General features: G+C 44.5%; 1 protein-coding gene across 2 annotated transcripts in view; it reads right to left on the bottom strand.

Moving 5' to 3' along the window:
* The window catches only part of DRAM1 (DNA damage regulated autophagy modulator 1), an 87000-nt gene that overhangs the window by 24617 nt on the left and 38540 nt on the right, over positions 1 to 23843 (bottom strand). Inside the window, exon 1 of one of the 2 annotated variants that reach the window (XM_069973439.1) lies at positions 20929 to 21204. The exons of the other annotated variant lie outside the window; for it this stretch is intronic. Coding sequence (XP_069829540.1) covers positions 20929 to 21062 — 134 coding nt within the window. The 5' untranslated portion in view covers positions 21063 to 21204. Of the gene's footprint in view, positions 1 to 20928; positions 21205 to 23843 lie in introns of those variants that run through there. 2 annotated transcript variants of the gene reach the window in all.

The following is a 23843-nucleotide window of genomic DNA, read 5'->3' as shown; positions in this document are numbered from 1 at the left end:
CACAAGGATCATAAGTTATATGTTGTTCTCAGTTTTATATCCTTCCTCATTTAAATGGGAAATCCTGAGATTACAGTGAAGTGACATAACAGGAATTTCCCTCCGCAGTGACTAGACCTGGATCCCAGCATTAAAGGGGTAGTTCAGCAAAAAAAAAAAAAGTTTTCAAATCAACTGGTGCCAGAAAGTGCCAGAGATTTGTAACTTACTTCTATTAAAAAAAATCCGGCAGGAAGTGGTATTCTTTCCAGTCTGGAAAGCAGGAGAGGTTTCTATGGGGATTTCCTACTTCTCTGGACAATTCCCAACATGGACAGAGGTGGCAGCAGAGATCACTGTGTCAGACTGTAAAGAATACACCACTTCCTGCAGGACATACAGCAGCTGTAACTTACAAAATCAATATACTTTTCCATGCCACTAAGTTTCCAAAACACTGACATCCACCCAGCTTTCCCAGCTTCTGGTACAGGGCTCCAGACTAAAAAATTTACCTAGGAGCCATTGGCTCCTAACCTGAAAAATTTAGGCGCCAAATAGAATATTTGGTCGCCAACATTTTAAACCATGTAAAATTAATGTTATGTTAAATGGGACTTACTGTGTGCAGAGGCCGCAGCAGCATCCTCCTCCTCCTCCTTTAGATTCTTTCTTTTCTTAGTTTGAAAACGTTCAACATGGAAACTTGCAACTTGACAACCATATACAGTCTGACTCAGTACTTCAGCCTCACTTGGCTAGCCTTTTAATGAGGCTTACTCTTCTGAACTTGAACTTAAAGGGAACCTGTCGACCCCCGTGCCGGGGTGACAGGCTCCCAACCCCCCGTTAGAGCCCCCTATATTCACCTCATGGCGCCGGGTCCCGCTTCTGAAGATGGTCGGGTCACGGAGATCTCAGCCGCTGCAGCCCGGCGCGCACACTGAGAGATGAGTCCAACGCTCATAGAGAATGACGGGAGAGTCCAGCGCTCCGTCATTCTCTATGGGTGTTGGACTCATCTCTCAGTGTGCGCGTCGGGCTGCAGCGGCTGAGATCTCCGTGACCCGACCATCTTCAGAAGCGGGACCCGGCGCGATGAGGTGAGTATAGGGGGCTCTAACGGGGGGTTGGGAGCCTGTCACCCCGTCACGGGGGGTGACAGGTTCCCTTTAAAAGCTTGCAACAGTCTATACATACTGAGCTAGACTTCTGACTGCAGCCATAGTGACCCCCCACAAGATGTGTATATAGATAGATATATCTCTCACCTAGTGACTAATGCAAGTGACCCCCTACAATACAGACACCTGAGGGGCCCTGATAATAATAATTGTGCATATATCTATCTCCCAGTGTCTGCAGCCAGTTTGCCCTACACTTATAGATGGCCCCCTCCCCTTATAGATGGCCCCCTCCCCTTATAGATGGCCCCCTCCCCTTATAGATGACCCCCTCTACCCCCCTTATAGATGCCCCCTCCTCCCCCCCATTATAGATGCCCCCTCCTCCCCCCCATTATAGATACCCCCTCTTCTCCCCCCCATTATAGATACCCCCTCTTCTCCCCCCCATTATAGATACCCCCTCTTCTCCCCCCCTTATAGATGCCCCCTCTTCTCCCCCCATTATAGATACCCCCTCTTCCCCCCCCCATTATAGATGCCCCCTCTTCTCCCCCCCTTATAGATTCCCCCTCACCTTATAGATGCCCCCTCTCCCCCCCCATTATAGATGCCCCCTCTCCCCCCCCCATTATAGATGCCCCCTCCTCCCCCCCATTATAGATGCCCCCTCCTCCCCCCCATTATAGATACCCCCTCTTCTCCCCCCCATTATAGATACCCCCTCTTCTCCCCCCATTATAGATACCCCCTCTTCTCCCCCCCATTATAGATACCCTCTCTTCTCCCCCCCATTATAGATACCCCCTCTTCTCCCCCCATTATAGATACCCCCTCTTCTCCCCCCATTATAGATGCCCCCTCTTCTCCCCCCATTATAGATACCCCCTCTTCTCCCCCCCATTATAGATGCCCCCTCTTCTCCCCCCCTTATAGATACCCCCTCACCTTATAGATGCCCCTCTCCCCCCCCCCATTATAGATGCCCCCTCTTCTCCCCCCCTTATAGATGGCCCCCTCTCCCCCCCTTGAAGATGGCCCCTCTTCTCCCCCCATTATAGATGCCCCCCCTTCTCTTCCCCCCATGCTAAGCAATATTTAAAAAAAAACAAACACACAAACTCACCTGACAACCCGCTCCCCCGGCGATCCTCTTGTTCTTCAGGCGCTGTCCCCGGCTAATGCGCAGCTGCCGGGGGTGTCCCGTCCTATCCCCGGCAGCGCGGCGCGTCAGTGAGCTCCTGTACGCCGGGGCTGTGACTTCTGACACAGGAAGCGTCTCTGACGTGCGCTTCCTGTGCCGGAAGTCAGGGCCCCAGGCAGCTCACTGATGCGCCGCGCTGCCGGGGATAGAACGGGACACCCCCGGCAGCTGCGCATCAGCCGCGCATCTTAAAGAGACAGCGCGCCGCCGCCGGGGCCAGTCGCAAATGGCGCCCAGATTAATAAATCTGGGCGCCATTTGCAAAAAGTCAGTCGCATTGGCGACCATTTTGGTCGCCATCTGGAGCCCTGTGGTAGATACACACCGATTCCTGGAGACCAGGTAGCTGCTAAATAGCTTAGGTGTACAGCCAGCATGTGTCTCATAATACAGTTACCAAATACAAATTGTTTATGGAATTGCCACACTGCTCTTATTGTGTGGATACAAAGTATTTCATCTTTATGCTTTTATGCTATATACCTTTTAATCTGTTAAACACGATACCGTAGAACTCGAAGGGATGTTACTAAGTGCAGATTATGAGGACTTTAGTGAGTGTGCGCCACTGGTCGGGGCATATGGAAACACTGAGGAAATGTGGCTGTTCACTATGAGGGTAGCTTCACACGTATCGGATTTGCAGCGGATTTGACGCTGCGAGTTTGCAGTGAAATCGGCTGCGAATCCAGGTAGTGTGAAGTTCTATGGGGTTACATAATCACAGCGGAATGAAAAATTCCGCTGCGAGTATGTAACCTGGCACTTTTAACCCCCTGCCGCCAGAAGCATACATTACCTGCTCGCTGCCACGGCTGCATGTGAGGCTCTCGCCTCCCGTCGGGCCCGCTCAGCCAATCAATACTGCCGTGCACTGATTGGCTGAGTGGGACCAACGGGAGTCGAGAGCCTCACATGCAGACGCGGCGTCGAGGAGGTATTGTATGCTGCGGGCGGCAGGGGGTTAATGAGGCCCGGGTTACATACTCACACCAGAATGAAAATCCCGCTGCTGGTATGTAATGCTGCGTTTACACGGAACGATTTATCGCTCGAATTTGCACGATAACGATTGAATTGGAACGATAATTGTACGTGTAAACGCAGCGAACGATCAAACGACAAGTGAGAAATTGTTCATTTTGATCTTACATGTTCTTAAATCGTCGTTCGTAAAAAATTCGCCGATCGTTCCGTGCAAACAGTCGTTCACCGATTTAACCTATGTGCAAGATAGGCTTAAGCGATCGCAAAACAATTGCAAAACGATTTTTCCGTACAATATATAAACTTTATCGTTCTGTCTAAACGCTGATCGTTATAAAAAAAACATTGTTACTTCGAAATCGTTTATTGTACGATCGGGCGAATTATCGCTACGTGTAAACCCAGCATAACACTATTGAACTTCACACTACCAGGATTCACAGCGGATTTCGCTGCAAACTCGCAGCGTCAAATCTGCTGAGAATCCGGTACGTGTGAAGCTACCCTTAAAGGGAATCTGTAAGCTGTAATTCACTTTCCAAACTGCTGACACTGTTATATAGCTGCTAGGACAAGGAGGCACATAGGGGGATATTTACTAACAAATCTAAACACACGATTTTGTCAAAGATGTTTTGGCATAATTTCCAATCTAATGTGTTTAGTCAAATTTATGTAAATTGTCTAATAGCATAGTAAATGTGTCTTAAAAATAATGGTCTTTTAATTAGTCTAATAAATTCACCTGGTTCGGAGCAGACGTAGCGATGCGCCAATATATGAGACTTTTTAAAAAATTGAGCAGTTAATAAATTTAGCTAACAAAGAACTCTGGTGCATTTTCGATCTAATTAACAAAAAAAAATCTAATTCAAAAAGTCGCCTCTAATTTGGATAGTCTTGTCTACAAAATCTTCATAAATTTATATTAGATTTATTTTGAGCGCAAACTAGATATATTAGACTAAAAACAGGCGCAATTAGTTTGATAAATGTCCCCCATAGTACTTTTCATATATCAGCTTGTGCTGACAGGATGTGGAGAAATTCTTTATTCTATTGAATGAAGCATCAAAGAGGCTGTCCCAAGCTTCTGATCTGCTGTAAGTTGGGATCTATAGTTCTTCATACTATAGAATAAAAGCAGCTTTTCTATGTTCTGGAAGGACAGCTGGATAAATGAAAGGTACCACGTGTTTCCTTATCCTAACAGTTATCTAACAGTGTCAGCAGTTTGAAATGTGATTTACAGCTGACAGGTTCCCTTTTGTTCCTGTCTGCAGCAGAAGTGTTCCATCAGACATCAGAATGTAATGCTAGAGAATTCAGTATAATGCAGTGTGCTCACCTACTTTTGTTTTCCAGTTTCTATTCTAATATTAAAGGGAATTTGTCAGCAGTTTTAAACCATCATAACTGCTGACAACCTTATGCAGAGGACAAGGAGGGAAGTATAATATTCTGGTTTTTTTGGTCATGGAATCTTCATGACTGAGACATTTAGTTGAAATCAGAAGTTTACATACACCATGCGAAAAGACACATATGCAATTTCTCATAAAATGAGAATACACCTTTCCCATTTTAGGCGAATTAGAGCCCCCTGGCATTGCCAAGAAGAAATAGGCTATGGTTGGTATACTGCTGTGAAAATGTAAGGAGAAGTCTGGCAAAAAAAAAAAATTATTTTAGTATTATATTTTCCCCAAAAAGTTATACAAATTACCAATATATACTTACTACCAGAAATGCACATAAAGGGGGAGATTTATCAAACATGGTGTAAAGTAGAATTGTCTCAGTTGCCCCTAGCAACCAATCAGATTCCACCTTTCATTTTTTTTAAAGCATCTGTGAGAAAAAGTTGAATCTGATTGGTTGATGGGGCAACTAAGACAACTCTATTTTACACCATGTTTGATAAATCTCCCACAAAGTGTTTTTTTTCCCTGCACTTACTACTGCATCAAGGCTTCATTTCCTGGATAAAATGGTGATGTCACGACCCAATTCCCAGAGCTGTGTGGGCTGTGGCTGCTGGAGAGGATGATGGCAGGGGGACACTGAGAGACACAGGGCACTGGAGAGACACTGAGTATCCCTCTGCCATCATCCTCTCCAGCAGCCACAGCCCGCACAGCTTTGGGAGCTTTTTCTGCCAATATGTCCTGTGCAGACAGCTTATTACACACCTTATATGCCCACTATCCAGCTCATGATACGTGACATCCTTGATGAGTTACAAGCTGCTGACAACAAAAGTAGGAAGTGGTCATAATGATGTGACTCAACTGAGTAATGTGTGTGCCTTTGTGTGAGACTTGCCATGCTTTCTCTTCTTGTTTATTTGTTCCTAAGGCTGCCTGGAAAACATGGATACAGCCATAGGCTATTGCAGGATATATCCATGTTTTCCAGGACTCCCTGGGGCTGCATCCAACTTCCTCAGCCACAGGTAATCAAATACTGAGACTGCCGGGTTCAGATGGACTCAAGCATGCTCTTCCCTAGTGATGAGGCTTGGTGGTTGCAGGAACAAATACACAAGAAGAGAAAGCATGGCAATTCCCACACAGAGGCACTAACAACAAGTCACATTGTGCTCATTTCTAATCATTACCACTTGCAAGTAAAGTTTGTCTAAGCCCTTCTGTTTCCATTTCTGATTCAACTGGATCAAAGCAGGAGACCACCCTGCAGTTCACAACTGTAGTGCTGGTGGTAGCAGAGGGGCCTGTGTTGCCCCCTACTGCTGCCATTCAACAGAAGTATTTATTTTAGTGAAGTTATATTACAAATTAATATAACTTAATCAAAGCAATGTATTAAAATATGAAAACTGTTACTCTCCAAGATACCCCTTTAAGTAAAGCCACCATTAAGGGAATCTATCAATTTCATTTTGGGAAGCAATGATGTTATAAGTATATAAACAGGTTACTACATAGCGTTATCCTCAGTTACATGCTATTGAAGTGTTTTGATTCACTCAATGGAATTCCAACAATTTTATCACCAGATTGAAAGCACTTATTACGATGCACCCACAAGATTATCTTTTTTAAACTTAACCGCACAACTAGTTCCTCATTTACAGAATACAGTTGTGAAAGTGGAACTTGGTGAACCAGCCTTTATATTTTTAAGAGGATGGAACAATGACTTGCCTCCCTATTTCACCATTGCTGTTTCACTATACTTCCATTATACCCTTAAGAAGGAGTTTATCAAGGTTTGCATGACACTTTTCTGGGGTGAAAAAGAGTGTGCTACAAACCTTAAAAAGCATTACATGACAATTTGCAAGACAATTTGATAAATTTTGCACAATTAAAATAGGCCTAAGGCCCCGTTCCCACTGAGCAAAGGTAGCGGAATTCCGCGACGGAATTGTCCGCCGCGGAATGCCGTTAGCCTCCCGCTCATAATGGGAGTCTATGGGAGGCGCACGCTCCTGCTCTGTACGCGCTGAAGAATGAACATGTTCATTCTTCAGCGCGTACAGAGCAGGAGCACGCGCCTCCCATAGACTCCCATTATGAGCGGGAGGCTAACGGCATTCCGCGGCGGACAATTCCGTAGTGGAATTCCGCTACCTTTGCTCAGTGGGAACGGAGCCTAAGGGGAAGCTTTGCAAGCTTGAAAAAAAGGTGTGAGAACCTCACAAATGATAAATTATTTGATGTTCTTTTACCCTATTAATCTACTACACCAATGGCATGAATGTTTTATTATTACTAACAAAATTAACTGAGACTAGATAGAAATATATTTTTAAAAAATCAGTAGCCAGACGTTGAATGATAAAGAAGATTCATTAGGATTGGTGAGAGAGGGGGCACTACAATGATTTCAAGTATTAATTTCTCCACTCACTGTGGCCAACAAAACATATGGTGATTAATAAAACATAATTCCATAGTTCAATAAATATTTATATAGTTAATTACACTCCTTGAGTTATTCAATTTGAAATCCATGGGCTGTATAAATTCTAGAACATTTTCCAACCAAAATTCATACTTGAAATAGGTACAGTAGGTACAATATATAACCAAAATCCATTCTAATTTGAAGTGAAAGTTTACCTAGCTGTGAATGGTTTTAAGTAAGGAGATAAGGTATATATTTGCTAGTCTAGAAAGAGAATTTAAAAACAGTCATGGGAATTACACAATGATAGAACACCACCACTCAATATATAATTGAGTACTTGATATTTAGCAGCTCTACCATCATTTATCAGAATGTTTCAAGATAAATAAAGCTTAATTTATCTAGAATGAAATACACGTGCAGCTGGACCAGTTGGACTTGATGTGGCCATCTCAATATTTAAACAATTTTAGGGTATTTTTTTTTCAATGTATAATCTAGCCAAGCTTCCATCGTATAAGGATATCAGAGAGGATAGAAGCACCCTTCACATGCGTCTTAATATTTAAACATTGTTTTTATATTTTATTGGTTGGAACTAGTGAGTTCAGCCTTTCATAGCAGCTCATACTGATTAAATTAGTTGTCAGGGAGTATAAAATGTCCATGGCAGGGGGTGGTGTTAAAGTAAAAGACAAGCCACTGCTTCTACCTTGTTCCATGGCGATGCCACAGGAAATGTCTTAACCAATTACTGACTGAGGCAGCACACCGCTACAGCCATTGATTGGACTAGTAGAGACGTTTCCTGCGGGGTCACACATCACAGGAACCAGGAAGAAGAAGTGACCATCAGGGACTGGGAGTGTCAGACAACCCATTTAACAGTTTTCTTCATAACCTCAAGCATTAGTCCCAGCTCTGACACCTTAATATGATAGGGCCAGCAATCAGCTGACAAATGAGAAAACGCTCATGTGTTGGCTGATCACTTGGTTTTATCCTGTCAAAACACTATGGGGGGCAGAGCAGGTGTAGATTGTTGTGCAATGTCTGCACAACTGTACGAAGAGGCTTGTACCTCTTAGTAAATCTGTCTGCAGAAAAGGGGGCTGGGCTTTATTTAAGACTGGCGTACTTGTACGACATTCTTGATAAATGATCCCCTATCTCTCATCAGCCACAAATCTGCCTGTGTAATATGGGATGTGCTGATGGTAAATTATGGCAGAAAAGGGCCCCAGGAACAATCCAGCAATCATTTGTGCAGCCCAGCCTACATGATAGGCCAGCCCTGTAATGGTAACAAATACCCTCATTTCATCCTGGTTAAATTTATACTCCCCCCCCCCCCCCCGTTTTCCTGTGTGCTTTTATCATTGTTGGACAGTGTCACTTAGGCGGGGCTTAGCGTCCATTGATCCCCCCTCCATATCTTGGTCCAGTGCTGTTGTCCATGCTACGCCTGTGATGAGGCAGGGAAAGGGGGTTCAATGGACAACAAGGCCCGCCTTAGTAACACTGTGCAACAAAGATAAAAGCACAAAGGAAAACTTTTGACAATCACTTTAACAAAAATTCAGTAATCATTGCCAAAAAAAAGTTAAAGAAAAAGGTTAGAAGATTTATAGAGCACGGAGCACTAAGATTGAATGTGATTTTCTTATCTTCATCCATAGCAACATTTTCACAAAATCTTCACTTTAGGGTGCCTTCACACCTACCGACTCGCAGCGTTAATAACGCTGTGAGTCGGCTAGGTCCTGGCAGATCACTGTCAGTACATACACGCAGAGGTCTGAACCAACGCTGCGTGTATGTAAATCTGCCGGCCACTTAACCCCTTCTGATGCCGACCGGCCACCTGCCGCTCCGCTCTGTATACATTACCTGTCCTCGCTCCACGGGGTCCCGGCGTCCTGCTCTCGCGCCCGGCCAATCAGTGTTTTGCCCTGCCGCCGCCACTGATTGGCCGGGCGGGAAAGCAGGACGCCGGGACCCCGTGGAGCGAGGACAGGTAATGTATACAGTGCGGAGCGGGAGGCGGGCAGCATCAGAAGGGGTTAAGCGGCCGGCAGATTTACATACACGCAGCGGTCGTTCAGACCTCTGCGTGTATGTACTGACAGTGATCTGCCAGGACCTAGCCGACTCGCAGCGTTATTAACTGCGAGTCAGTAGGTGTGAAGGCACCCTTAATCAATATGTTAACCACCCTCAGTGCACTGATCTGCCCTGCATGCCTCATGGGGAGGGGTGCACTTTGGAAACATAAAAGCAGCTTAGAGTTTTCTAATCTCCTGTTAAAGGGGTTATCCAGTACTACAAAAACATGGCCACTTTCATGGCCCCGCCCAAGCTGGAGAAAGAGTGGGGCTGTCTCTGGAGGAAAGTGGTCATGTTTTTGTAGTGCTGGATAACCACTTTAAGGGTCTAATGTCTAGATGACTTAGGACGTTATTACACAGACAGATTTATCTGACAGATTCCTGAAGCCAAAGCCAGGAATGGATTTGAGAAGAGGAGAAATCTGTTCCTGGATTTGGCTTCATAAATCTGTCAGATAAATCTGTCTGTGTAATAGGGCCCTTAATCATTAGAGTGCTGCTCAGCTGGATGGCTGTAGCAATGTTTCAACATTTTGAAAGGCAATGTACGTCTGCAGAATGCATCATTGATGGTGTTTTCTGTGCCATTGTCCTATTGCAGTGAAATATGTTGAGGGGTCTTTTTTGCAATAAGGCACATTGTAACTAGCCCTTTAGTATCTCTTGCTGCACATTGTTATAGCCAGCCAGCTAAGCAGTACTATATTCATCAATTCAGACCTCCCGATGCGGCCCTTGGCTCCCCTGTGATGTGCACCGCTCTGGTGGGGCAGGAGCCGGCATACACAGCATCCTCCTGTCTCTGTGACAGCTACCAGACACAGGAGGATGCTGTCTGTGCTCGGCTCCTTCCCCACCAGAGTGGCGAACGTCCTCCTTCTCCTGAGGGCCGCACGCGTTGACGTCATATCATCGCGCGCCGCCTGCAGGAGAAGACCGGCACAGGCTAGAGAGGGGAGAAGAGGACCTGGGCAGCGTGGGAGCGGAGGAAAGGTGAGTGGGATGTTTATTTTTTTTATTTGGGACAGGCACTGGGGGTTAACTAGGCTCCCAGGGACATGACTGGGGGGGTTAACTAGGCTACCAATAACATGACTGGGGGCGTTAACTAGGCTACCAGTGACATGACTGGGGGGGTTAACTAGGCTACCAGGGGCATGACTGGTGGGGGGTTAACTAGGCCTACCAGAGGCATCACTGGGGGTTAACTAGACTACAAGGGGCATCACTGGGGGTTAATTAGACTACCAGGGACATCAGTAAGGGGTTAACTACAGCGACCAGGGGCATCACTGGAGGTTAACTCTGGCTACAAGGCATCACTAAGGATTCACATCAGGTACAAGGGGTATCACAGAGGGTTAACTACAATAGCAGGGGGACTAGGGGAACAATACTTTGCCTTGCCTCGGGTGCTGCAAACCCACCCTACTAACTGCCACACACTGTATGCAGCCCTCAAATGATTTTATTACTTTTTTTTACTATGTAAGTTCCGTAGTAATCACGGCCGTTGTAACAATGGTCGTGATTACTACGGAACTTACATAGTGCTGCCCTTTAAGGAATCCCGGCCGGAGTGTATACACATGGTTCCGTGTAAACGCATTAGTAATGCAATTCAATTTAAAAAAAAATTTGTATTGAAAACAGAAAGAATAACATCTACAAGATATAATTGATAGGAATGGTTTAAAGAAATGACTTGCGTTAGTAATATAGTTATCAGTGCCAAATGCAAAAACAGATAGAAGCCTGGACCTTTCAAGCCAAATTCAAGATTTTCCTGGGAATGCTGTGTCAGACACAAAACATCCACTCAACAGCATTCTTGTGGTTTTGAACAACTTGATATAAGAGGACAAAAAAGAATTTCTATGCCATCAACGTGGCCTCAGTATTTGTTGCATGCTTTGGAAGCTGACAGCCATACCAGGTCCCTCAAAGTCAGGAAAATTTTTCAGTCTTCAGAAATCAGCATGTGGATTCAATTATGTGGATTATTATAGGCCATCATAAACCAGGTGATATGAAGAAGGAAATGGTTTGTTTAAACACGCAATGCAAGTAAAAAAAAAATTCCAAAACTTTTTTGACGGCTTCACCCATAATCATGCCAGTAAAAAAAGTCAAAGTCACTATACCTCAATATTTTTAATTCGAAGAGTCGTGCAGGGAGCTTTGCCTTGGGACAGCCAGGAGACCGTAAATCCAAAAGAAAACCACTTCTTTATTTAATCAAAAGACATCCATTAAAATGAACAACATCTAGGGTGCATTCTAGATGCATTCCGGCTAACAAGTAGCCTTGACCATAGCAGGCTAACTAACTATCGTATTGGTTTATGCATCAAGTGACTTGTGCAGCCATTTTGTAACAGCAAACCTCTCTGGTCCACAAATGATATTTATGTCATAATGTGGGATATGTTTCTGGTCCTTCTGTACCATCTACTTAATATATTAATGCCTGTAGAAATGCTACACCTGAAGTCTATCAAAGGACTTTAAAGCTGTTAAGAACAGAAACACTTTGATCTACACTATATGAAGAAAGTATTGGTACATACCTGTTAATCTTTGAAGTTTTTTTATTCAGTCCCATTGCCCAATGCAGTCTGCCTTTTCAAACATTTATAAAAGAGTGGGTCATTCTAAAGAGCTCCCTGAATTCCAGCATAGTACTGTAATAGGATAACACTGCTGTAACAAGTCACTTTGTGAAATTTCATGCCTCCTAGAACAACCAAATGATCTTACTACTATAAAAACTGGCACTTGGGTTTCTAAACTTTTCCTCTTTTAAAGGAGAAGTCCGGCCAAAATTAATTTTTGATATGTTGTTACTTATGAAAAGTTATACAAATTTCTAATGTACATTAATTATGGGAAATGCACATATACTGCTATTTCCCTTAATTTAGTAGATCAGGAAGTGTTAGAATTCTCTCTGAAGAAGTGACGTCACGACCCAGGGTGTAATTCCTATGGAGTGTCCAGCAGGGGGCGCTCTCTATATAGAAGTCTATGGGACTTTATTGTTTCTATGGGTTTCTATGTAATGTAATGTAATGTTATGTACAGTGTGCTTTATTGAATGAATACATCTATGGAATACTTTGGGGAGCAAGTGTCCCTGCTCCCCAAAGTATTGCATAAATGTATTAATTCAATACATTCGGATATCACAGTAAGCCCGCCGATCCGCCGCATTTCCGCCGCACGCCGATCCGCTGCATTCCCGCCGATCCGGACCATATACATTGAACTACAGCTCCCATCATCTGCTTATAGTATGAACAGGTGATGGGAGCTGTAGCTGGGTAATGGATATGACATGCCGCCGGGCGCAGGGGGGAGCCGCTCAGTACACAGCAGCTCTCCCCCCTCCTCCTTCCGTGATAACTTCCGCCTATAGCACTGCTGACTCCCTGCCTGGCCACCGCTCTCCGCTCTCATATACCGGCTCCCGGCATCAGCGCGGACACCAGGATGCATCGGGAGCCGGTATGTATGGGGGGAGAGTGGAGAGCGGCGGCCAGGCAGGGACTCAGCATTGGTATAGGCGGAAGTTATCCCGGAAGGAGGAGGAGGAGGGGGGAGCGCTCCTGTGTACTGAGCGGCTCCCCCCTGCGCCCGGCGGCATGTGATATCCATTACCCAGCTACAGCTCCCATCACCTGTTCATACTATAAGCAGATGATGGGAGCTGTAGTTCAATGTATATGGTCCGGATCGGCGGGAATGCAGCGGATCGGCGTGCGTCGGATCGGCGGAAATGCGGCGGATCGGCGGGCTTACTGTGATATCCGAATGTATTGAATTAATACATTTATGCAATACTTTGGGGAGCAGGGACACTTGCTCCCCAAAGTATTCTATAGATGTATTCATTCAATAAAGCACTGTACACTACATTACATTACATTACATAGAAACCCATAGAAACAATAAAGTCCCATAGACTTCTATATAGAGAGCGCCCCCTGCTGGACACTCCATAGGAATTACACCCTGGGTCGTGACGTCACTTCTTCAGAGAGAATTCTAACACTTCCTGATCTACTAAATTAAGGGAAATAGCAGTATATGTGCATTTCCCATAATTAATGTACATTAGAAATTTGTATAACTTTTCATAAGTAACAACATATCAAAAATTAATTTTGGCCGGACTTCTCCTTTAACTATTATCTGACACCATTGTGCATGAAAGTCTCTGCGGACTCAGCAACTGAAGAGTTCAAAAACTCATCTGGCATTAAAATCAACACACAAACCGTGTCCCCCAGGAGCATAGCATGGGTTTCCATAGCTAAGCAGTTGCATGCAATCCGTTTTTTAACAAGAACAATGCCAAGCATTAGTAGTTTGATGGGCAATTCTAGGTTTGGCAAATGCCAGAAAAACATAACCTGCCTGACTGCCATCTGTAATGTTTTGTAAAGTAAGGATAATTCTTTGGGGTAGTGTGGCCAAGCCTTTCCAGTAAAGGCTATGCAGCTTTCGTCTATCTTTTGGGCTCCATAGAGAATGAATGGAACTGCATTGTGCATTCAAGATCACAGGGGGTCTTACTGTTCGGACTCCCTGTGATCTTGAATGCACATCTTAGTTATACCCTATCTACTGCATAGGCCATAACTACCTCTTTATTAAGACATCATGGACAATTGTATTCTTCCAACTTTGTGGGTACAGTGGACAATGAAAGGTGCATACAGGCATGGTTAGGTATGTTTGTTGTGGAAAAAAGTAATTGACCCACACAGAGCTCTGAGCTCAACTGTATTAAAGACATTCGGGGTTAACTATAATAGAGATGGCCAGCCAGGCCCTCTCATCCAACATTTCTTCTGGATAAATGAGCAAAATATAGTAAAAAGTCTTCCCAGAACAACAACCAATGCCTTTAGAATTGGATGTCCTAAAAAGGGCATAGAATTGTAATGTGTAGGTGTCCCAATACCTTTTTCCATATAGTGTATGCTTTTATAGAAACCTTACAATGACCTAAGTAATTGAACTCAATTTTTTAGTGTCAGGACTGTGCACTGGCCCTCCTCAGTTCAAGCTGTGCGGCCAAGAAGGCACTGAGTTGGTGCAGTCCAGAACCCTGTCTGAACACAGGTTTATTTTAGGTTTGTTCAGCTCCAGCTGTCTTGCTTCTTATGCCTTGGCAGCTTGATTGTTAACCTGCTGCTTTGCAGGTGAGCTGTGTGGAGGATCAGGGCATGGCCGTTTCTAATGGTGGGCGGGCCGGAATGACCGCACAGGGCGCCGACAGCTAGGGGGCACTGGTGGCACCCCGGACCTCACCTAGCGGCGCGCTCCCAGCCACCCGCCCCATCACCTGCCCAGATCACCGCCACTACAACCGACCTCCGCCTGGGACCACGCTCAGCCGCTCAGCCCCAGCCAGGCCGCTGCAGCCGCCCCCGCACACATCTTCTCCCTCCAGCAGGTGCAATGACGTCATATCACTGCGCCTGCAGGAGGGCGAAGATGTGGGGGGGGGGGGGCGGCGGCCTGCTCCTCGCAGGCTGGGGAAGAGGAGAGAGGAATCAGTGGGGGAGCACAGGGGGCTTATTACTATGGGGGAGCACAGGGGGGCTTATTACTATGGGGGAGCACAGGGGGGCTTATTACTATGGGGCAGGGCTCCAGATGGCGACCAAAATGGTCGCCAATGCGACTAATATTTTGCAAATGGCGCCCAGATTTATTAATCTGGGCGCCATTTGCGACTGGCCCCGGCGGCGGCGCGCTGTCTCTTTAAGTCCGGTCCCCGGCTGATGCGCGGCTGATGCGCGGCTGCCGGCGGTGTCCCGTCCTATCCCCGGCAGCGCGGCGCATCACTGAGCTGCCTGGGGCCCTGACTTCCGGCACAGGAAGCGCGCGTCAGAGACGCTTCCTGTGTCAGAAGTCACAGCCCCGGCGTACAGAGAGCTCACTGATGCGCCGCGCTGCCGGGGATAGGACGGGACACCGCCGGCAGCCGCGCATCAGCCGGGGACAGCACCTGAAGAAGCAGAGGATCGCCGGGGGAGCGGGTTGTCAGGTGAGTTTGTGTGTTTGTTTTTTTTAAATACTGCTTAGCATAGAGGAGGAAGGGGGGGGGGGGGCATCTATAATGAGGGGAAGAGAAGGGGGGGCATCTAAAATGGGGGGAAGAGAAGGGGGGGCATCTATAATGGGGGGAGAAGAGGGGCCATGTTCAAGGGGGGGGAGAGGGGGCTATCGATAAGGGGAGGGGGTATCTATAAGGGGGGGAGAAGAGGGGGCATCTACAATGGGGAGGAGGAGGGGGCATCTATAATGGGGGTAGAGGGGGTCATCTATAAGGGGAGGGGGTATCTATAAGGGGGGGAGAAGAGGGGGCATCTATAATGGGGGGGGGAGAGGGGGCATCTATAATGGGGGGGGGAGAGGGGGCATCTATAATGGGGGGGAGAGGGGGCATCTATAATGGGGGGGAGAAGGGGGCATCTATAATGGGGGGGAGGAGGGGGTCATCTATAAGGGGAGGGGGCCATCTATAAGTGTAGGGCAAACTGGCTGCAGACACTGGGAGATAGATATATGCACAATTCTTATTATCAGGGCCCCTCAGGTGTCTGTATTGTAGGGGGTCACTTGCATTAGTCACTAGGTGAGAGATATATCTATCTATATACACATCTTGTGGGGGGTCACTATGGCTGCAGTCATAAGTCTAGCTCAGTATGTATAGACTGTTGCAAGCTTTTAAAGGGAACCTGTCACCCCCGGTGCCGGGGTGACAGGCTCCCAACCCCCCGTTAGTGCCCCCTATACTCACCTCATCGCGCCGGATCCCGCTTCTAAAGATGGTCGGGTCACGGAGATCTCAGCCGCTGCAGCCTGACGCGCACACTGAGAGATGAGTCCAACACTCATAGAGAATGACGGAGCGCTGGACTCTCCTGTCATTCTCTGAGCGTTGGACTCATCTCTCAGCGCACGCCGGGCTGCAGCGGCTGAGATCTCCGTGACCCGACCATCTTCAGAAGCGGGATCCGGCGCGATGAGGTGAGTATAGGGGGCTCTAACGGGGGGTTGGGAGCCTGTCACCCTGGCACGGGGGTCAACAGGTTCCCTTTAAGTTCAAGTTCAGAAGAGTAAGCCTCATTAAAAGGCTAGCCAAGTGAAGCTGAAGTACTGAGTCAGACTGTATATGGTTGTCAGACTGTATATGGTTGTCAGGTTGCAAGTTTCCATGTTGAACATTTTCAAACTAAGAAAAGAGAGAATCTAAAGGAGGAGGATGCTGCCGCGGCCTCTGCACACAGTAAGTCCCATTTAACATAACATTAATTTTACATGGTTTAAAATGTTGGCGACCAAATATTCTATTTGGCGCCTAAATTTTTCAGGTTAGGAGCCAATGGCTCCTAGGTAAATTTTTTAGTCTGGAGCCCTGCTATGGGGGGAGCACAGGGGGGCTTATTACTGTTGGGGGGAGCACAGGGGGGCTTATTACTATGAGGGGGAGCACAGGGGGGCTTATTACTACCTGGGGGAGCACAGGAGAGTTTATTACTATGGGGGAGCACAGGGGGGCTTATTACTATGGGGGGAGCACAGGGGGCTTATTACTATCTGGGGGAGCACAGGAAGGCTTATTACTATGGGGACTGGATTATTATTATATGTCAACAAACCATGGGGGGGATTATTACTATGGGGGAGCACAGGGAGGATTATTACTATGGGGGTGGGAGCACAGGGGGATTATTACAATGGGGAAGAGCACAGGAGGCATTATTGTTATATGGGGCACAGCAGGGGATCCTATATACAGGGGGCAACCCACATACCTACTGACTTTACTGCACAAGACACAAAAAAAGTGGAAGTTGTTGTAAAAGTGCGGAGCCTCAGATGTTTGTCTGGCGGCTCACAAGAGATGAATTGTGGCTGCAAGAAATCATCATGGAGGTCTGGGCCAGAAGAGAAGAGGAGAAGGAAAGTGACGTCTGAGATCAAAGAAGACGTCATCTGTGAGTCACTGAATTACTTTTTTTTTTTTTTGGGGGGGGGGGTGCTTTTAGCAGGATTCGCCCTGCAGTCAAAATTACCTAGAAACGCCCCTGGATCTGGGGCCGGTCCAATCAGCTGCTGGACTTCCTGATCCTCCATAAATAGTGTGCAAGCCCAGCAGACAGAGCTGGCTATTAGTGTACTGTAGTTTCTCTCATCTCTAGACAGAAGTTACTATATCTCACATTAAATGGGCATTCAAATCATAGAGACATTGAAATTGCAACTTAAAGTGTCACTCTTATTATAATTTAAAAAGTCTAAATCAACAATAGATGTGATATAAATCATTTACATTCATTATTTTGTTTTTTAGTTATGCTGTAAAACAAAGCTATACTTACTTGTATTTAGGCGCAGCTGAAGGCAATTTTTTAGTCTTGTGCTGTTTGTAAAAAATACACTAAACACAGGAATTCCGGCCAGTACAGAGAGTCACGGCTCAATGTGTACATCAATCACATGACTGCCTTCTCTGTGAGTGCGCAGATGACCTGGACTTCCTGTGTTTGGTCTCTTTTTTGAACCAAAGAAAAGTAAACAATTGGCAGCACATCTATGATGCAGGTTGCACGCTGCTTGTGGCTTAAGTACATACAAAAAAACAGAAGGTGCAACAGCAACCCACAGGTGCAAGGGCTTACCGTATATACTCCTCCCAGTGTACACACGATAAACACCTGCTCTGTAGATATTAAGTGAGGATCTTAGCAAACTATTTGATCAAACAGAGTGTACCATGTCACCAACGTTAAGGTGTCCTCAGAGACATGGTCTCTACTCACACTAGCACTAGCACACTCGCATTTTCACACTAGCAATGGCCTCTCCTGGGCTGAATAAGCCTACAACCGTGCAGATAGGAGCCAAATGATCTCTTTTACACTCTGTTTGATCAAATAGTTTGCTAAGATCCTCACTTTTTAGTATCTACAGAGCAGGAGTTTATCGTGTGTACAGTGGGAGGAGTATATATGGTAAGCCCTTGCACCTGTGGGTTGCTGTTGCACCTTCTGTTTTTTTTGTATGTACTTAAGCCACAAGCAGCGTGCAACCTGCAGTGTGAACAGAGTCATAGATGTGCTGCCAATTTTTTCCTTTTTTTTTTTTTGTTGAATGTGGGGTGTGTGTTTATTGTGTGTACACTGGGAAGAGTATATTCGGTAAGCCCTTACGCCTGTGGGTTGCTGTTGCACCTTCTCTTTTTTGAACCAGCACAAGGCTAAAAAGCTGCCTGAACCTGGAAACAAGAGGGAATAGCTTTTCTTTTACAGCGTGAGAACTAAAAAAAAAATAATGTAAATTTCAAACATGTTTTATACCACATCCCCTGCTTATTTAGATTTTGAAAGGTATAACGAAAGGTACGATTTAATTTGCAATTTTAATGTCCCTGATTTGAGTGCTATCAGCAGTAGTGGATTATAATAGGTCCGTCTCGGGCGGTAGCCCAGGGCCCATAGCTTCTGAGGGGCCCATGGCCACCCAAATAGACTTAGGGTCCATTTACACAGAAAGATTATCTGACAGATTATCTGCCAAAGATTTGAAGCCAAAGCCAGGAATGGATTTGAAAAGAGGAGAAATCTCAGGCTTTCCTTTATGACCTGATCTCTGTTTATAGTCCGTTTCTGGCTTTGGCTTCAAATCTTTGGCAGATAATCTGTCAGATAATCTCTGTGTAAATTGACCCTTATACTTTCAGTAGTGTATTGTCTCTTGGCTACAGTTCTGCCATGATTTGCAAAGAATCGCTGCTTTTTTACCTCGATTTTGCACAAATCAGGGAATCAAGACATTATCTATCCTATACTATGTACACCACACTAGTGCTTCCATAGTTACAGTGGGGTGGGGGGGCCCAGGCTTGGTGCACAGCCCGGGGCCTATGGTAAAGTTAATCTGCCCCTGACTATCAGTAAGATAAATTAACAGCAATCTTGAAAAATCCACTTTAACACCATCCTACGTTTAACCTACACATTACCAAGTCACATGAAGTAAATGTTTACTAACAGTACTAACAGTCATGTGACTACAAGGTACATAGTTTACATAGTCACTGCTCCTTTACTATTCGTTACTGCATATTGTCTTCCCTACCTCAATTTTCTCCGGGGCAGATACAGTTAGGCATCAGAAAATGGCAGAACTCAAACACATATAGCCTAGGTCAGGGGCGTAGGTAGGATTCACGGGACCCCATAGCAAAAAAATTTAAGGGCCACCCTCCCCTACGCAGAACACAAAGCTTACGTGATTGCCAGCTGGAGAACAGAGGTCAGAGGTTATCAGAGCAGTGGAGCAGAGATCTCTGTCTTCTGCTTGTTAACCGTTTTTTTTTGTGTTGCAGCATGTAAGCAAACATTGGGTCAATTACACACTGCAGTACATAAGGGGTTAAGCAGAAGGACACACGCTCTTACCTTCTCCCTCAGGCCTCCCTCCTGCACGGGCCCCATAGCAACTGCCTACCCTGCCTCTATGGTAGCTACGCCACTGGCCTAGGTTCACACACAGTATTTTCGCTCAGTATTTTTCAACCAAAACCAGAAGTGGATTATGTGTTATAAAGGCTATGTTCACACACTGTTGAAATTTAGTGAATGGCTGCCATTTAATGTTATTTCAAAACAACAGCTGTCGTTTTAACACAACGGATTTGCCATTAAATGGCGGCTATCCACTCAATATCAACAGTGTGTGAACATAGCCTTTCTTTGTTTTCAATCCTCTCTTGGTTTTGGTTGCAAAATACTGAGCAAAATACTGAGCAAAAATACTGTGTGATAACATAGCCTAAAGGTTCAAAGAAGGAATTGAACCCATTGAAAGTCAAATAAGCTCTAACTACATCAGACAAGAATCCATTTTTATATGGGGGCATCAGATTTCCATTGATGACACATGTATGGGAATGAAGCATTTGGCATGTTGGAATTTAAGACAGAATCATCTGGCAGTGGCTTATTCCTTTCCTTCCTCTCTGGAATAAACATGCACACTCAGGTGAGCTGAACAGGTCTTTATGGGATAGTTGCTGGCCAAATGAGAATTTAGAAGACAACTAACATGTATATTGTATCCCTCCCTGACAGAAATGATGTGAGATGAAATTGTAAAATGCTGAGTGGATGAACAAACGACAATCCAGTCCAGAATTCACAGAAAGTAAGAACTCTAATGATAAACAATCACATCAAATGGTATGACCACTTTCTATAGCAAGTAACCATTCATTTTCAGCTTTATCTCCTAAAAAGCCAAAGAGACTCACACTATACAATATATGGATTTCGAGTATTTACCCAGACCTAGTCATAGCCCTATAATTTGCACATTCAGCTTAGTTGCAGTGACAGACAAGCGTAAAGAAAGAAACATTGACTGCACATAGTGTATATGATAAGAAAAATGGAAAGCACAAAGGAGCCCAGATTTCATTTCTAATGTCTTGCAAAAGCAGAAAGCAATCACAGAAGAGTCAGTTATACCAAGGTAATAATACACACAAGAAATGAGCACATAAAACATGTTCTCTACTGATACATATACAGAAAGCCTTTATACATTTGGCCACATCTCTTACCTTATATAAGGTATAAAAGGCACCACATGCCCTTCAAGCACTGCAAAGATGTAAGAAGCAATAAAGGCTGCAGAGGACCAAATGATTAAGACACATGGCAACAGAGCCACACTGTCCATACACCAAACAAGCATGGGGTCTTCTTCCTTTGCAGCTGATATGTGGCAGCCTCTGAGCTCTAGGAGGAAAGATCTATTTCCTTTATGTAAGGAATAACTATAAAGTACAAGTGTAGACCAGAAACACTATGAAACTTATTCCTTAAGTTTTTTAAGTACAAGTCTCCTTTCACGTGATCTTCAGTGAAGTTTCATTGTCACCTTCATGTAGCGGCCCCCTCCCCTGTACTTCCCTTTTCTTCTGCATTTTCTGTTTGCTTTACTGATTCAGCCCTCACAGCAGTTCTGAAACTAACATTTCAGTCGTCACGCCTCCTCCAGTAATAATACCGCTCTTCCTATTCAGAAACAGTGATACTGTTGGAATGGTCTAATCCATTGTAAGCAATATCAACATAACATCCTGGAGAAACTCGACAACAAACAAGCCTGTTTGCTGGGCACAATACTTGTGTGTAATATGGAATAAACTAAGAAGAATGGGCAAAATCCATATTAAGTTATGGGAGAATTTATCAGTATCGTATGATAACTAAAATAGGCACAATTGAGGACATTTACTAAGGAGTCTAATGTGTGCGACTGTTCTACTGTGGGTTGGTGTTTATTTTGTTCCAATATTTTGTGTGAGATGAATGGAAAAGTCACATTGTCATAGTAAGTGCGTCTAAGTAAAATATTGCAAACAGTAGGTCTGCAACAGTTTTTGTTACTTAAAAAAAGTCCCAAATGATAAATTGGGTGCAAATCCCAGATTATGCAAACTTTTGGGTGAATACTCAAAACAAGCAGATTAAAAGATAGTCGCATCTAAAAAAAATATCCACCAGTCGAATACGGGTGGATAAATAGAACAAAAAAAAAAATCTAAATATTCACCTGAAAATAGGCACAAAGCCCTTGATAAATTTCTCCCACAATTTTTAAGAGACCAGTTTTGAAGCACTTTTTACCATTTTATGCAGAGCTCATAGGCTAGAAGAAGTCATGGCCTCTTGCAACCCAGCACATTTACTATAATTAACTCCAGAAACTGGCATAAATTTTAGCTGATTTCATTCTATGAAGCATGGACGGATATAACACCACAATGATAAAAATAAAAACACTTGGGGGAAAATATAAGAACTGTGAAAAATGCCCATAGCATCCAATCACAGCTCAGGTTTCATTTCCTGATGAGATTTTGTAAAATGAAAGCTTAGCTGTGATTGGTTGCTTTTTGTTTTACACAGTTTGATAAATCTGAGCTAATGTCTGCACAATAAAAACACTTTTGAATAATACATTTAAGTAAAAAGTAGGAGGAACTGGGAAAAGGATTTAGGCGTGTTTTCAGAAGAAGGGTGGCAAAGAGTACTACAAATTATAAAGTATGTCTCCTCAAATTGTAACCACCATATGATACAATTCAAAATTGTTAACAGACTATACTATGCTCCAGCCTTCTTGTTTAAAATTAGGAAGAGGGATTCACCAAATTGTACTAGGTGTGGAGGGGCTTTTGGAGGGAGGGGGGGGGGGGGGGGTATGGGATTAAAATGTATAAAAGGTATTGTATATGCTGGATTGGACAATGTAATTGTCCATGTTTGTAAAAGATTTTCTTTCTGTTCATAAAAATAAATAAAAAAAAAAAGAATAATACACTTGAGATACCACTGAGATCTTTGACAGGAATGACAGCAGCACCTGGGTTAAAATTTAATGCATCAGTATGTGAGAAGGAAGGAATTCTCTACACATGCATAGTTTAGTCTCGTTTCCTGATTCATATTAAACTGAGTACCAAGAAATAGAAATACAAAAGTTCCAAGCAGATGTTTTAATGACATACTTACCATTTCCTGGCGGGGATGGTTTTCACAATACATCACATGATTAAAAGCCTAGTGGTGCAAATTGCGAGATCGACACCATACAGTAAAGACCATTCTGTACAGAATCCACTTGTGGAATAATTACAATAACCGAGATGTACTAAAAATGTCTACATGCAAAATTGAAAAGACAGTCTTCAACTAGGTCAGATTTATCAGTGTGGTTCAGGCTTTTGCTAAATCTGTTGCATCTGAAGGCTGCATAATCTAAGTTTAGACCAACTATTACTTTGCTTGAAGTGTGTCAAACTTTTAAGACAGATGTTGGCACATTTTATGGCACACAGTTGCACGACTTGGGTCATGCCCTCGTTTTACCGAGGTTACTCCCATTTTACGGATGCAGTGGGAAATGTAAAGAGAAGTCCTGTGCAATGTTTTTTGGAAAGAAGTTTTATTTGATTTTCCAGTATTTTGAAGAAAGCAAAACAAAACACAGACATTCAACTGTCATGGAGTATAACAAAGTCCATGAACCATGAACAATAAAGCATAAACCAAACATAAAGAAAGGTGCAAATGTCCTTGTTCAGTCCCGTATTCCATGAGAAGAGGGGGTCTCGGGACCCGACCGTGACCCATCCAAGTCCTGGGATGGCGAGGATAATATAGAGGTACCTGAGAAATGCAAAAGTTAATCACCGGTCACAATGTCAACATAGCTATCTGTGTTGAGTCGCCCATTATCAGTTTGGCTGGCGGGGGGCAGTCTCAAAGAACCCAAGGCATCAGCTAAATTGCTTCTGCAATACCATTCCGTGGACCTAAAAGGGTATACAATATCTCTTATGTCTTGCGGCTGGAAGTGGGACTCTATAAAAGATTTCCAGCGTTTAAAGAACTTCTTAGTTCCCTGGCTTTTGTGTCCTTCTGCATATACTCTGTCCACTCAAAAAAGGAGTTTTAATTGGGAGAT

Source organism: Dendropsophus ebraccatus, chromosome 1 (genome assembly GCF_027789765.1).
Source record: "Dendropsophus ebraccatus isolate aDenEbr1 chromosome 1, aDenEbr1.pat, whole genome shotgun sequence".
NCBI classification, from domain to species: Eukaryota; Metazoa; Chordata; class Amphibia; order Anura; family Hylidae; genus Dendropsophus; species Dendropsophus ebraccatus.
Note: the sequence above shows the minus strand (reverse complement) of the source record. Positions and strands in the feature narration are given on the sequence as shown.